This window comes from Rhineura floridana, chromosome 5, assembly GCF_030035675.1.
Source record: "Rhineura floridana isolate rRhiFlo1 chromosome 5, rRhiFlo1.hap2, whole genome shotgun sequence".
Classification (NCBI taxonomy): Eukaryota; Metazoa; Chordata; class Lepidosauria; order Squamata; family Rhineuridae; genus Rhineura; species Rhineura floridana.
In genome coordinates, this window is record NC_084484.1 from 42,575,480 (window position 1) to 42,591,936 (window position 16,457).

Here is a 16,457-nt window from a genome sequence, read left to right on the forward strand (position 1 = left end):
TGCCTAGTAAAACACTGAATCTCTTAAGGGTTTTTGATAATAATAATAATAAAATTTTATTTGTTAGTCGCCCATCTGTCCGAATTAACGGACACTCTGGGCGACGTACAACAATACAAAATACAATATAAAACAATAAAACAATATACAATCAACAATTCACAACATCAACATCAATTCATCTAAAACCATCTTTCAATTAATATACCATAAAAACTAATCCGCCCCAGAAATCCCATAGGCCTGCCTGAATAACAAGGTTTTTAAGGCTCGGCGAAAAGCCATCAGGGAGGAGGCATGTCGAAGGTCAAAAGGAAGCAAGTTCCAGAGGGTGGGGGCCACAATCGAAAATGATTCACTGGACTGCTCTAGAAGGATAGGGTGGATCATGGCCCATATGTACACAATGTCTCTTATCACATAGGAATTTCCAAACCTACTCACTATCCAAGAAGGATGACTAAGAATGGGGCACTTATACCAACAGAAATCAAAAGGACAAAGAATATTTTTTCTATATAAGTGGTTGTTGTCGTTATTATATTCCCAGGCATTTTAATGTGTACTATTAATATTTATTGATGTATTTTGCTGCTGTTTTGATTTTTGTTTACATCTGTTTGGTTTGATTCCATTGTATTATTGTATTTATATATTTTCTGATTGTTTTATTGTTATGTACACCGCCCAGAGAGCCCTTGGGCTTAGGGCGGTATATAAATTAAATTAAATAAATAAAATAAAAATAAATTATTATTATTTATTACATTTATATACCACCCCATAGCCGAAGCTTCCCTCGGAGTAGGCACCCGGAGGAGGGCCTTTCATGTTGAGCGTAGTGTACAGGTGGGTTCCTGTCGGGAGAGGCGTTCCATCAGGTATTGTGGTCTCAAGCTGTGTAAGGATTTATAGGTTAAAACCAGCACTTTGAATCGAGCTCGGAAATGTACAGGCAGCCAATGCAAGCAGACCAGAATTGGTTTTATATGTTTGAACCGTATGGTCCCCGTTACCAATCTGGCCACTGCATTTTGCATAAGCTGCAGTTTCCGAACTGTCTTCAAAGGCAGCCCCACATAGAGTGCATTGCAGTAATCTAACTTGGAGGTTACTAGAGCATGGACAACTGAAGCCAGGTTATCCCTGTCCAGATAGGGGCATAGCTGGGCCACCAACCGAAGTTGGTAGAAGGCACTCCGTGCCACTGAGGCTACCTGAGCCTCAAGTGACAGAGATGGTTCTAGGAGAACCCCCAAGCTACGAACATGCTCCTTCAGGGGGAGTGAAACCCCATCCAGGACAGGTTGAACATCCACCATCTGGTCAGAAGAACCCCCCACTAGCAGCATCTCAGTCTTGTCTGGATTGAGCCTCAGTTATTAGCCCTCATCCAGTCCTTTGTCGCAGCCAGACACTGGTTCAGCACATTGACAGCCTCACCTGAAGAAGAGGAAAAGGAGAAATAGAGCTGCATGTCATCGGGATACCGATGGCAGCGCACTCCAAAGCTCCAGATGACCGCACCCAACGGTTTCATGTAGATGTTGAACAGCATGGGGGACAGAACTGACCCTTGCGAAACCCCATACTGGAGAGTCCAGGGTGCCGAGCAATGCTCCCCAAGCACCACCTTCTGGAGCCAACCCACCAAGTAGGAGCGGAACCATTTTTAAATGGCTCAAGTATATTATTTTACTCCCTTACTAAAGTTAGTTACCATGAATCTGTGAGGTTTACAAATTTGTGGGGGATCATGAAAGTGATGGCGGGATACAAGTGCAATAAATACATACATTCCTGTGGGCAAGATCCAATGCAGCAACGAGGTTTCTCCTTCCTCTCCTCCACCCGGCACACCCCCTTGCACTGCCAAAATCTGATCCGGAGGGTTGGGGGACCTCCAGAGCAGATTTTTGGGGTGCAGGGGAGCTTCCAGAGGAAGAACAGAAAACAGACGTCCTGCTGTGCCAAGCAGGCAGACATAACTGAGCTTCATCCTGCATCTATAATACCCACAGAAACAGTTGTAAATTCAATGAATTGTCTTTCAATACTTTAATATAAGCCGCTTACTTACAAGGTCTAGAGCAGAACCTCCACCAAGATACTCCATTATTATCCATAATTTTGTATCCTGTAAATGTAGAAAAATAATATCTAAATCATGACAAAAATTCTAAGAGTTTTTAACAACATTTTACACAGCTTTTATATATACTTCATCTTACACTTATAAGCAAGAACTACTGCTTGACTTTGCTTTTTTCTTCCTTTTGTGTTCTGTCTTTAAGATTTTAAGCCTGAGTGCAAAGACTGTTTATACAAACAAACAATGCACATAGCTCTCTGCGCTGTAATTTTGCTTGTACAAAACTGAGGAATGTATACTTTTGAGGCTGCAGTCCTATACATGCTTATATGGGAATAAGCTCTACTAAACAAGTATCTTGTTTAGGGTCTTCTGAGTAAATGTCTATAGGATTGCTCTAGAAATTTTATGAACATGCCAAACAGTACCATTTTGTATGTCAAGTTAAAAATAATGCATTTCATGTTGTTAAAATAATAAAGTAAGTTTAGGTTTCATAAACAAGTACAGCATATATTAAAAATTTCTTGAAAATTTCTGCTTTTTACATCTCTAATGCACTCTAGTAGAGTAGCTTTCAAGCTATTTTCCAAGGACCCCTCGGGTTTCCAAAAAACTTACTAGGAGTTCCTCAAATCAAAGATCAACAATGGCTGACAAGGTTCCCTGAAACATAGCTTGTGCAATCCAGGAGTATTTTGGGTCTCTAGAATAAATTATAATTCCTCACACAGAATCCAGGCCCATCAAAGACAACAGGAGAATTAGCGATGGGTTTAGCACTGCACAGTGAACCACAATAAGTCTCAGCCTCACACATTCTCCCTCCCATCTTCCCCTCTTGTGCAGCTACAAGGAGGAGATTGGAAGCTTCTGCTTCCATTTTAGATTAACCACAGTTTAGGATTTGGGCATAACACTAAACTGTGATTAATCTTAATTTGTTTCAGCAAACTATAATTATGTTTGAAGTTGGCTTGTTTCATAGTTAAGATCAACTAGTTGTCAGAACAGAAGCTCCAATTAATGAAAAACGAAGAGAAAGCTTCGTAACTCCTCTGACATAGTGTGCAAGTCTCATTTCTATAACACTAAACTATGGTTTCGTATTATGTCTGAAACATCCCACTGAGTAACAGACCACTTTTTCAAGTTAAAAATCTTACAATAGTAAAAAAAAATAATCTGACTTTTGAGGTCAAACACTGTGACTGAAACAACAGATGTGCTGTTTTTTTATTACTGTGAGCTTCCTACTGGAGTAAGGGAATGACAGGTGACATAGTATCACAGGTGCTACTATCCTGGAAGCATAGTTTTGTATCTCACCAGCATTATCTACTGAGCTCATCTGAGTGATCCTATATTCCTATCTTATGCTTTCTACTCAAACTCCGCAGTATGTCAGTTTCTCAAATTATGACTCCACACAGAATAGACATTTACTTTTCTTTAAAAAACGCATTTCTGCCCAGTTAACTATAAGCACTTAATTCTTCGATAAGTCATCTTGCTGATTACATGTGTACATAGACATTCTTTAACTTTGCCTCCTTACTCGCAGCACAAACAATTCTGTAGTGCAAAAGATATTTTGACTCCATGATCAAAGCTTTTGTTCTAGGTAGTACATTTTTGTTATGGCAACAAATTAGTATGCATATTTTGTTCAGAAAATGTGAATTAGTAAAATGATAAGCTTGATTTAAATCAGTATATACTCCAATGCAGATCAGACTACAATAAGCATTTTCTCAGAGTTACACAATAGCTCTCTGCATTTAAGAAGAGTTTTTCCCTTTTGCGCTTTCTAATAATTGGAAGAAAGTTACTGAAAATTAAACCATTTCTGAAAAATATGAAAGAAATGCTGGGAATCCGGCTCACAACTTTTCATCCCCCAAAATTTTGTCATGTGTTCTACAAAGTGTGACAGTACTGTTGTATCATGTGATGAGTTTAGGTGGCCAGAGCTACAGCCGATGATCTCCTATTCTCATAGGGAATTTCCATTTATTTGCATATGCATTTTGCTGAACACATATTATTGGGCAGTGAGACATAAATGGCGACTGGCTGTAGTAGCTAGCCAAAATCTATCTCTGGGATATCATCAGAAGTGGAGAACATCAGGACCAGAAGGTGAATGTGGTCCTCCACATCTATATCTCACCCTTGGGATTCACCCAAGGCACACTGCTTCACACTAAGCTACGTTCTTCACTGGCCCTGCTCTGCACCCTCTTCATGTGCTTTTGCCCGACTGGAATGCATCCTTTGACTGTGATAATGGATAGAAGACAAAGAGAGTTAAGCTTGTGGGCACCTGTAGAAACTTCTAACTTGTATAACTGGAATGTAGCCTCCTCTACAGGGTAAGAGCCACATCTGTTGCTTTACCTACCTTAATCTCTGGCCCTGCCCTCTTTTTGCTTCTTATCGCACCTACCACTATTATAGGACTCCCAGAAAGTTGTCCATTACAGAATGTGGACCTCAGGTTGACCTCTAGTTTCAATAAACAAAGCCAGCCATCAAAAATCCCACTCACTCCACTTGTTGAGGTGAATGATCCATATCCCTCTGGATATGTGATGCACAGAGCTTCACTCTCCTCTCCTCCTTCAAGCTGGGGAGAGACACATCACTCAGCTATGGGGAAAATCTGTGCTCACCTTTCCAGTTCCAAGCTGGAGATGGCCATTTGTACAATGAGTGGCAGAGATACACCAAAAAGAATCTCCAGCACCCACCATAAAAATGAGCTCCAGACTTTGCCTCCAACTCCAGGAGGAAAATGCTGGATCTGGGCAATGAACGACAGCAGTGCACCAAGATAAACCTTTGTTGCTCATCGCACAAATGAGCTCTGGCCATTCCCTTCAGCTCCAATATCACTACACAAAGAAACCACAGCCTCCCCACCAGCTCTAGAGAGAAAAGCTGGTGCTGGGCATAGATTGCCAAGGTATTCAGAGGTGCTCTGGGCTGTGGGCACCTCCACCACCCATTGCAAAATGAAGTCAAAGTCTCCTTTGAGATCTGGATAAAAGCTTGGAACTTGCTTGGGTAGCAGAAGCACCATCTTGGCTGCTTAACACCAAAATAAGTCCCACTCCCCCTTTCCAGCAACATCAACATTCATTTTATGCTACGTACAAGATCCTGTACTGGTTTTGATCATGTTAACTCATCTACTAAAGATCAGCTCACAGCTCATGCATTGTTTCATTACAACATTCTTGTGCGTTCATGTTTTGGGCTGCCAAACTGCTGAAAATCAAAAAACCTACGTTTGTCCCCTTCCCCAAATCAGCATGTGTGAAAGGTACTGTATGTTAGCAGAGTGACTGGAATAAATCAGACGGAGTCCAGAGAGAGAAAAGAAACTTTTACAACTTTACTGAATTAAACTGAACAAGAACAGTATATAATGTGAGGAGAAATAAAACAGAAGGTTGTCTTATTTACAGGCCTACACAGGAAAAAAATCATAACTACTTTTCCGTCCAACTCTACCAATGTTCAAATCTCAACAGTGTTTCTCACTGAGAGCAAATAACTAAAACCTTCAGTCAATCAGACCTGTAACAGAATTAATTCCTTAAGTCACACACTGAATGATCCCTGCTGTTGTATTTCCAACACCCCTTCCAACAGAAGAATCATTTCGTGAATTTCATTCCTTTCAGAAGATTGCAATGGCAATTTCTACACAGCAGCTTGGTTAACATGTCTGCAACCACTTCTTCTAATGGGTGGTACAGAAGCTCTATAGTCCCTTTCTCCTGTGAGTCTATCAGAAGGTGCTTCTTTACATGTTCTTACTCAGTAGGAGAGCCTGCGGGGTGTATGCTGTCTATTGACTGTTTGAACTTCTGAGCTCCATTTCCTAGGCATGCTCAGCATTCTCACTCATGTCAGGTATACTCCTTGAAATTTCTGCCTCTGCCTTGGTGGTTAGCCTGAGCCTTCATCTTGGTTCATTTCTGCAGGTTGAACTTCTTCAATGTTTATGGGTTGTAAGATGCTTGGTCCAGGACTCTCAAGAAGGCACTGCAACTTATTAGCACCTTGCATGTCTTGGGCTGGATGATTCTGTAACCTCTGGATTTGCTGCTGAACCCCACCAGTACACTTTCAATTGCTCTTCCTCCCAGCACTTTTCACTTGGTACAAACACATAGGGTGCACCCAAACTTTGATGTAATTCACACTTGGTTTCGTCCAATGCCACATCTCGTGTGGGATCATCTCAATTTCCTTCTATGGCCATCATTTCTGAAGGTAAGTAGTTGTCATGATTGCTTCTCCTCAAAAGAGGCCAACACGGGGGGGAAATGCCTTCTGAACCACTTTTTCCTCCAACTCTACCAACTGTCAAATCTCAACAGTCTTTCTCACTGACAGCCAATTCCCAACAGACTAGAACCTTCAGCCAATCAGAGTCTGCTATCAGCCAGACCAATAGACTCTTAAGTCTACTGAATGGTCCCTACTGTTGTACTTCCAACTCTATAATGTTCTAAATGCACTTGTTTGGTAGTTGAGAATGTTTTTTTGCAACTCCAAGACAGATAATCTTGGTATTTTAATATATGTGAACATTAGGTATGCTCTACTTCAAGCATACCGCATTATTGCTAATTATCAGGAGGATACAGTGCGAAGAATATGTAATGACTTAAATCATAAATTAAAACAAATAATTTAAATAACTTAAATATATATATATATATATATATATATATATATATATATATATATATATATATATATTACAGCAATAAGAATGCCATAAAGGTGCATTTGAGGGCAGCACTTCTTTAGATGTAGTGCACAAATTTCTGTAATTGTTTTTCATAAAAAACACTTAATTTACACCAGTAAATTGCTTTCAAGTACGTACCAGTGAAAGGTCAAAAACAAGCTCCGCCTGTCTCTCACTTTGGCAGGAACAGGCAGTTGCTAGGGTAAAAAGATAAATGATCACTACCAACAAGCAAATATGTAGAGCTCTGTGATCATGTGTTGAATAATTTCAAATTTGGTTGCTGCCATGAACCCCATCCTCCCCCAAGAGGGAAGGTGTTGCTTCTGATCTTGTGCTACATCTTAAACACAGCCAACGCCACAAGAAAATCTATTCTTTCCAGCTCTAAGCTTGGGGATGGGGGCCACAAAAACAAGCCCCTACCCACCTACAACAGCTCAGAACCTCTGTACTTCATAAATCTTTGAACTTGGAGGAGCCCTCAGGCATAGAGGCAAGCTGATGGGCCTCCACCTACCCCATCAAATCGAAACTGAAGGACGTTGTTTTGTTCTCTCTCTGCACTCAATGGATGCTCCAAGCTCAGAGATGGAGGCGCAGGCTTGCTCTGCCTGTAGCTCCAGGTTCAGGCTCTTCTTGATTGCTAGACTCTCGATTCCCCTTCCCACAATAAGAAGGGTAAGTGAGATTATCAAACCCTATCTATGACTGCATCTTGGCTCCATACCATACACTCACACTGCGATGAAGTCTATGTACTCCAACTGGGTCTCCAAGGAAACAAAAACTTTGACAAAGATAAATTCCATGTAGCAAGACAGACCAAGGTCTTTGCATATTTCAAGATACTAAAATCAACTGGAGACTATTGTGGATTAAGCTACCAAACCAGTAAGTTCAACCTAATCAGTTTATGAAGACTATTTCCTCTTTCAACAAGTCTGTTGAATATTTTATCCCAGTAGGTATCTGTATTGAAGTTGAAACTGCTTTTATATATGTAATTTTTTATACATCTATCGATTTATATACCATTTGATTGTAAAAAAAAAACCTCAATTGTTTTATTGTATTGGGAAATTGTTTCAAGATGCTTTATTAGAAGTAATTCATAAATGAAACAAACCACAACAGGAACAACTCACATTATTTCACATGCCCCTAATATGTAGCTCTCAGGCTTAGGTTGTGCTTCCAACACAGTCCTTAGTGCTCAACATCAGCAACCCTACACTTAAATCGTGTCCAAGCACAATTCACTGCCAATAAATAAATTTGTTTAAAAAATTACTAATACTAGGCTTGTGACTCACTCCCTACAAATACAGAAGCAAAATGCCTCTTGAAAACTCATTGGATGCAATCCAAGGAAAGTACACAGCTCATTCAACATGCACAGGAAAGCTTTTGTCTTTACTTTTTAAGGCTACCGCAGTCCTGCACCCCCATCAAAAGCTGTTTCTTATATTCTCAGGAGCTACAAAGGCAGTGTGCAGAATGGGGTAAGGTTGTACATTTAAGGGGGGGGAAAGAAATTGAAAGCATTTGCTACATGCACTCTTTCATGCATCTAAATGTGCTTTCATGCCCAAAGGGTACTTGTTTGCAATACTGCTGCTCAATTAAATGAAAATGTTTGAGGAAAATATTCCTTTATATTCAGCGCCTTGGCAATTTGAATAAACAAACATTTATGGCCAACATAGAGTATCATGTTTATCATGCACATAGATATTACATGCATTTTTTTAAAAACTATCACAGGATTAGCTACTATGGACTTTTATTTCTCTGCAAACTCAGTATTAGGTAACTGAGGAAATGTTACTTGCAGCTGATACACTTTTCACTAACTATCCATCTCAGCTTAATAACAACCCATTTCAGTATTTTAATGAATGGAAAGGAGGAAAAATGGAAACTGGCACCTCACCACCTATGAAGTCACAGTTTCTTTCTTAGATAGTTCAATATATTCTTGAGATCTCAGTCTTTGACCTAGACTTCCAGGACAATAATGCCTCTTGCCCCTCTTCTAGAAATACTTTGCTCTCTAAACTGGAAGATTATCTTGTGGGGAAAGAGCTCAGAGAAATGCCCACTATCCTACAAATGACACAAGGAACAATTAGGACATTAAAAATATGTGAACACGAACATGAGTTTCAGAGCCAAAGAAACTGTTTGAGAAGGAGCAAACCTACTGTGCTGCATTAAAAAGGTTATTACAAGTAAGACAGGACCAATGATTCTTGCAAATCCTCCATTATATTCTAAAGTCTGTGCTAGGGTACTGTATTCAATTCTGGTCACATCACTTTAAGACAAGAAACTTGGAAGCATCCAAAGAAAGAAATTAAAATTATTAGAGGCCTGAAGATTATGGCTCACAGAAAGAGGAAAGACAGAAGCAACAAGTTTGCTTAGTTGGAGAAGAAAAATGGAAAACAATAGATTTTTGTAAAAACAGGATTGAGTTTTTCCTCCAAAACAAGAGATGACACTCTACAGCCACAAAGAGCCGAGAGTCATATTAGGAAGAATTTTTGAACTGTAAGAATGAGAAAGCATGGGAACCGGTTGCTTGAACCAATATGAAACCTGTCACAATAGTGCATGCTAAAAAAATGATTGAATTACTTTTAAGTAGACTCAATCCATGAGGCAGAGGGAGTTAGTGGGTTATCTTTGTACGGTACCTAGTTCTGACAAGGGTATTTATTACGGACAGTTCTTTACAATAAACTTCCTTTACACAGGATTATTTGCAGCCAGTTGGGGCGCTAGACAATGACTGACAAAGTCCTTTCTTTCCATTTATGTATTAGTTCTAACAACAGATGTTTAAGGGCTGTCCATGAGTAACCTACAACATTATAAAAGCCTTTACAAAGTAAAATGCTTGGAAGCCACCCACAAAGAGAGACTTAATTTAAGTTGTCCAAATATTTTACTTCTACATTCACAGAGTAACCTTTGTCACTCATTTACATATATGCTCCTTGATTACTATCTTCCAGTTGTGGATCTCATGTCTCCAGGTAGCACTGTAACCTTTTAAAAGAATACCTTTATCAATAGAGTATGTAGCACCAGAAACAAAGACGTGTAGCATTTTAGAAGTGTAGCATTAGTCTCTTGCAGCAAAGAACACAGACAATGGGACCTTAAAGACTAAATGATTTACTAGAAGCACAAGCTTTTATAGGCAAGTGCCCATTTTACTAGATGAATGAGTGAAGTGAGTATTTATTCTGTTCTTGCCAATTTACAGTGAAGCAGCTTGTCCAATGCCGCTGAAGACAATTGGTGAAGACAGAGGGAGCATAAATCAGCTATGCCTTCTCATTTTTGGTACTTCGAATCAACCAGGCATATCACTCAAGAGATGAGTCCAGACACAGAAGCTCTAGTTTTTCTTCAAACCCAAGTGACAATAAGGTATTTTAATGATTTAATATATGAAGAGTTTCCTCTTTCTTTGGAGTGGCTAAACAAACCTTATCAGTACAGGTGTACTACCTTTAACATGAAAAGGCCTGGAATCAGAAGATGCAGTCTCAGGGATTTATTTATTTATTTATTTATTAAATTTATATACCGCCCGACTAGCAATAGCTCTCCGGGCGGTGAACATAAAACAGCATAAAAATACAATAAATAACAAAACAATACTAAAATACAAGCAACAATCCAACACAATAAACATTTTTAAAATTAAATCAGTGTAATTTAAAATGCTTCAGAGAATAGGAAGGTTTTGACCTGGCGCCGGAAGGAGAGCAGAGTCAGCGCCAGGCGTACTTCCTCAGGGAGACTGTTCCATAGTTCGGGGGCCACCACTGAGAAGGCCCTAGATCTTGTCATCACCCTCCGGGCCTCCCTGTGAGTTGGAACCCGGAGGAGGGCCTTCGTAGCAGAACGTAGTGCACGGGCCGGTTCATATCGGAAGAGGCGTTCCGCAAGGTATCGTGGTCCCGCACCGTATAAGGCTTTATAGGTTAATACCAACACTTTGAATCTAGCCCGGAAACATATTGGCAACCAGTGCAAGCTGGCCAGAACAGGTGTTATATGCTCGGACCGCTTGGTCCTTGTCAGCAATCTGGCCACCGCATTTTGCACTAGTTGTAGCTTCCGAACTGTCTTCAAAGGTAGCCCTACGTAAAGCGCATTACAGTAATCCAAACGTGAGGTTACCAGAGCATGTACCACTGATGTAAGGTCCTCTTTACTCAAATAGGGACGTAGCTGGGCTACCAACCGAAGTTGGTAAAACACATTCCTAACCACCGAGGCTACTTGAGCCTCAAGTGAGAGGGAAGAGTCTAAAAAGACTCCCAGACTACGAGCCCGGTCCTTTAGGGGGAGTGTAACCCCGTCCAGGACAGGGTATATATCCACCATCCGATCAGAGAACCCGTCCACCAACAGCATCTCAGTCTTGTCTGGATTGAGCTTCAGTTTGTTAACTCTCATCCAGTCCATTGTCGAGGCCAGGCAACGGTTCAGCAAATCGACAGCCTCACCTGAAGAAGATGAAAAGGAGAAGTAGAGCTGCGTGTCATCAGCATACTGATGACAACGCACTCCAAAACTCCTGATGACCTCTCCCAACGGCTTCATGTAGATATTAAAAAGCAGGGGGTTCAAAACTGACCCCTGCGGGACCCCATATTGGAGAGCCCGCGGTGTCGAGCAATGTTCCCCAAGCACTACCTTCTGGAGACGACCCGCCAAGTAGGAGCGGAACCACTGCCAAGCAGTACCTCCAACTCCCAACTCCGCGAGCCTCTCCAGAAGGATACCATGGTCGATGGTATCAAAAGCCGCTGAGAGATCAAGGAGAATCAACAGAGTTACACTCCCTCTGTCTCTTTCCCGACATAGGTCATCGTACAGGGCGACCAAGGCTGTCTCAGTGCCAAAACCGGGCCTAAAACCCAATTGAAATGGATCTAGATAATCAGTTTCATCCAATAGCGCCTGGAGCTGGCCAGCAACCACCCGTTCCAAGACCTTGCCCAGGAATGGAACATTCGCCACTGGCCTGTAGCTGTTAAAATTGTCTGGGTCCAAGGAAGGCTTTTTCAGGAGTGGTCTCACCACTGCCTCTTTCAGACAGCACGGGACCACTCCCTCTCGTAAAGAGGCATTTATCACTTCCTTGGCCCAGCTACCTGTTCCATTCCTACTAGTTTTTATCAGCCAGGAGGGGCAAGGATCCAGTACCAAAGTGGTTGCACGTACCTGTCCAAGCACCCTGTCCACGTCCTCGAGTTGAACCAACTGAAGCTCATCCAACAAAACAGGACAAGACTGTGCTCCGGACATCTCACTAGGATCTACTGCTATAACTTGAGAGTCTAGGTCCCGGCGGATACATGAGATCTTATTCTGGAAGTGATCGGCAAACTGATTACAGCGGGCCTCCGATGATTCCACCGTGTCCGGAGGGTTTGAATGGAGAAGCCCCCGGACAACTCGAAAGAGCTCCGCTGGGTGGCAAAGAGATGATTTAGTAGTGGCAGCAAAATGATGTTTTTTAGCTGCCTTCACTGCTCCTACATAGAGCTTAGTCGAAGCACTAACCAGCGCATAATTGTATCCGTCGGGAGTTCGTCTCCATTTCCGCTCAAGCCTCCTCCTATCTTGCTTCATCACTCTCAGCTCCGGAGTATACCATGGAGCTGTATGAGCTCTACACAGGAGAGGGCGTGCAGGAGCGATCGTGTTTACAGCCCGGGTCATCTCCGTATTCCACAGAGCGACCAGGGCTTCAGCAGGAGCGCCAGTCCTATCAGCCGGAAAATCCCCCAGAGCCCTTTGAAAACCTTCAGGATCCATTAGTCTCCGGGGGCGGACCATTTTAATAAGTCCCCCACCCTTGCAGAGGGAAGAGGTTACTGAAAGTCTAAACTTCAGCAAGCAGTGGTCTGTCCATGACAAAGGGAGTGTTGTAAAACTCCCCACATCCAGATCACTTTCCCCATGCTCAGTAGCAAAAACAAGGTCTAGAGTGTGCCCCGATACATGTGTTGGACCACTAACATATTGAGACAGCCCCATGGCTGTCATGGAAGCCATGAAGTCCTGAGCCGCGCCAGACAAAGTGGTCTCAGCATGAATGTTGAAATCCCCCAGTACTATTAGTCTGGGGGACCTCAACAATATATCCGAGACCACTTCCGCCAGCTCAGTTAGGGAAGCCATTGGGCAGCAAGGTGGGCGGTACACCAAAAGGATTCCCAGCCTGTCCCTCTGGCCCAACACAAGGTGCAAACACTCCAGGCCAGTAACTGAATGAACATGGTGCTTGGTGAGTGAGATGGAACTCTTATAGACGACAGCAACCCCACCTCCCCGACCCTCAGATCTACCATGATGCTGAACCAAGTACCCCGGTGGGCAGAGCTGAGAGAGACCAACTCCTCCCTGCTCACCCACCCAGGTCTCGGTTATACATGCCAGATCGGCTGCCTCATCCACAATCAAATCGTGGACGAGGGAGGTTTTATTATATACCGATCTGGCATTTAATAACAGCAACTGGAGATCTGAGAGTTGGCTGATAGGACTACCAACGACCTTGCGGGTGTGGGAAGGACCGGAACAAGGCACAGCCACAACATGTCTGGACCGCGTTCCCCTTACCTGGCACGTCCTTCTCACAGCGCCATACCTTCCTTTGCCCGTCACTACGGCAATTGGGGCCCCCTCAAGTCTCCCCGCCTGATGGATAAAACTCTCTCCGAAGCACATAATACAACTAAAATATACAACAATTAAACGTATAAAAACAGCTATATATACAGCCATATATACAGCATACAAACATACACACTCACTCAGACATACATTCATATAATCAGGCACCCATTCATCTCAAATTGCATCAACACACACACACACACACACACACACACACAAAAGAAAGGAGCAGCACAGCAGCAGCAGCCTCTCCTTCCCTTGGGGCGATGCTTTCTTTCTCCTGCAGGCCCTGGGTCTCCCAGGCCACCTCAGCCAGCCGGCTTATGTATCCCTCCAAAGAGGGACAGGTGGCAAGAATCAGTCCTGGCTGGCTGGGTACCTGGGGCCTGGTCCTGCCAGGCAGAAGTCCCTCAGGGAAGGGTGGTGGAGATGGTGGTCCCACAGTAGCAGCAGCAGCAGGATTGTAGGGTTTCTATCATTTTCCCCACAAAAATCTTTGAGAGATGAAAATGTTGTGCTGAAGATCATTCCCAAGACAGATTGCAGAACTGATGAGGCTAGTGAGCATTTCTGAGATGCTTACCTCCATTGATGTCCCTTGGTATCATGATGAATGCTAGCTGCCTTCTATTGCATCCCTTTGAGGGGAGATATAGTGAACTCAAACATTATCTTCTAAACACACTTTCTTACCGCAAGGTGGCCAAAAGATCCCTGCAATCAAAGAAATTATTCTGGTTTTGCACATAGCACATTTGCCCTTTTCATGAAAGGTTTTCCATCTATCCAAAATAGTCAACCGCAAAGGGGGGGCGGGGGAATGCATACCTTGACAGGCAATGCAGACTACACTTCAGAAAGTTGAAACAAGTTCATCTGAGGACTGATGCAATTCAAATGTATGCTAACAAATGAGCTGTAACAAAAAATATTTATTTATTTATTATTCGATTTATATCCCGCCCTTCCTCCTGATGTGAAACAATGTCCAGTGATGTGAAAATTTATATGTATGAACTGTCAGTTTGAGAGTGATGCCCTAGTCAGAAATTGAATATTTGTACTGTTACACACAGACTGTTATGAAATAGAATATTTGCCTAAGTGTAAGAACACTTCCCAAGATACCAACCCCTCCCCCCCACCAGGAAACCATCCTCTCCCTGGATCATTTTCAATACTGCAAACCGTTATCTCTCTACCTTGCCCCACTCTCATGTAAGCCTCTTGAATAAGCTTAGCTAGGGCTTTAGATGTACTGACATTTTGAAATGTTTTTAATTAGTATTTTAATCGTGTTCATAAGTTTTAAAATGTTTACTTACTCTAAACCTTAAAGATGGGTAAAATGAGCAATATACATTTTTTTCTCCATCCAAATATAGACTTTTAAAAGAAAATTGACTAGCCAATACATTGGGGGGAAGGGGGTATAAACCTTCCTAGCACAATATATACTGATAATTCAGGGCCATCTAGTGGTGAAATAGTAGTATCAATTTGATGCATTAAGAAGGTTTATTAAGTCTGCAGCTCAGGAAGAACAATTACTCTGTAGTACAGATAAGTGAAGATATATATAAGTATAGATCACAAACTGGGATGTACTAGTAGCCTGCACATTGGATTTCATTACTATACTGTGGGACCTACAGCGGATGTACAATCTGGGTTTTATAGCCTTAAGGTCAGAACTACTACTAGGAGATGATACACTCAAATACATGGATCAAAGATGTAGAAGGAAAAGAAGATACACTGTGTGGATCACACAACAGCAATTGGAACCTTCGCCTCAGCTCACCTAAGTGGCAAAGGAGGCTCTTCTACAGGCAAATAGAATACCTCCAATTTAACCTGATGATACAACAAGTTCCTAATAAGCAGCTATTACTTGTACCAACAATGTGGCTGCAAGACTAATAGATATTTCATATTTCTAAAACAGCAAGTTGCTGCTCTGTTTTCCAACCTACATCTGTAGTAGTTTGATGCAAATAATTGTAATCTAGGTGGTTCTAAAGATTAACAAGTACAGAGCAGATAATACAATCTTTTTCATTGAACCAACCTCTGTCTCTTCCAGTTGCTAGTTGAAAAGCTATTTCAGAAGACAAAAGCAAGAATGTTTTTATACTGGACAGACACTGAGCCAAAACAAGATTCCATGTCATAAATACCCTAAAGTAATTATCTGAAGACATGCAAGATGGGACTGTGATCCTGCTTTCCTGCAAGAGTTGCTCATACCAAAGTGAGACTTCAAAATAATTAAGCTCACCAAGTTTCCAAAATATCACAACGCCCAAGAATGCTGTATAACCAGCCTCAGAAGGTATTTCATGAAGGCATGAGACAGAGGTAGATAAGTAGGTTATCACAAACACAGTTTCACTGCCAAAAGAACTCTGGCTTCTACCCTACTGCCCAAAAGATATGTGATAGGAATAGAATTTTGACTGATTAGGGTTGCTTGTGCAATACCCGACTTCCTCTATTCTATCCGTACTATATTCATGCCAATCCCTGGCCTAAATCTCAGAACAGACTGTAGAGCATCTAGCATAATACAAACTGAAATTCAAACAATAACTGCAATACACATTGCGTTTATATGATTCTATAAGATAGTCTTGATCACCAACCACATTTCTTACATTTAAAGCTGAAAACATATCATTTCTCAGACAACTTAATCCCTGCAGGAGTTGCTTCATTTAATACGGATAACACTGAGCCAGGTCTTGCCTAGCCATGTAGGATGGAAAAGGGGTATATTACAGGCCAGAACTGCAAATGCTCCTCTTATACTGGATCAACTTCTACTTTCGTCAATCAGCACTTTCATGGTTGACATGGAAAGGGAAGAACTAGGAAACC

The 16,457-nt window shown here is 41.9% G+C and overlaps 1 protein-coding gene across 2 annotated transcripts in view; it reads right to left on the minus strand.

Annotated features, from left to right (window-relative positions):
• STK24 (serine/threonine kinase 24) overlaps nucleotides 1–16,457 on the minus strand; it is a 53,987-nt gene that overhangs the window by 17,335 nt on the left and 20,195 nt on the right. For both annotated transcript variants that reach the window (XM_061626564.1, XM_061626565.1), the window contains exon 3: nucleotides 2,081–2,137. In XM_061626564.1, coding sequence (XP_061482548.1) covers nucleotides 2,081–2,137 — 57 coding nt within the window. The remainder of the gene's footprint in view (nucleotides 1–2,080; nucleotides 2,138–16,457) is intronic.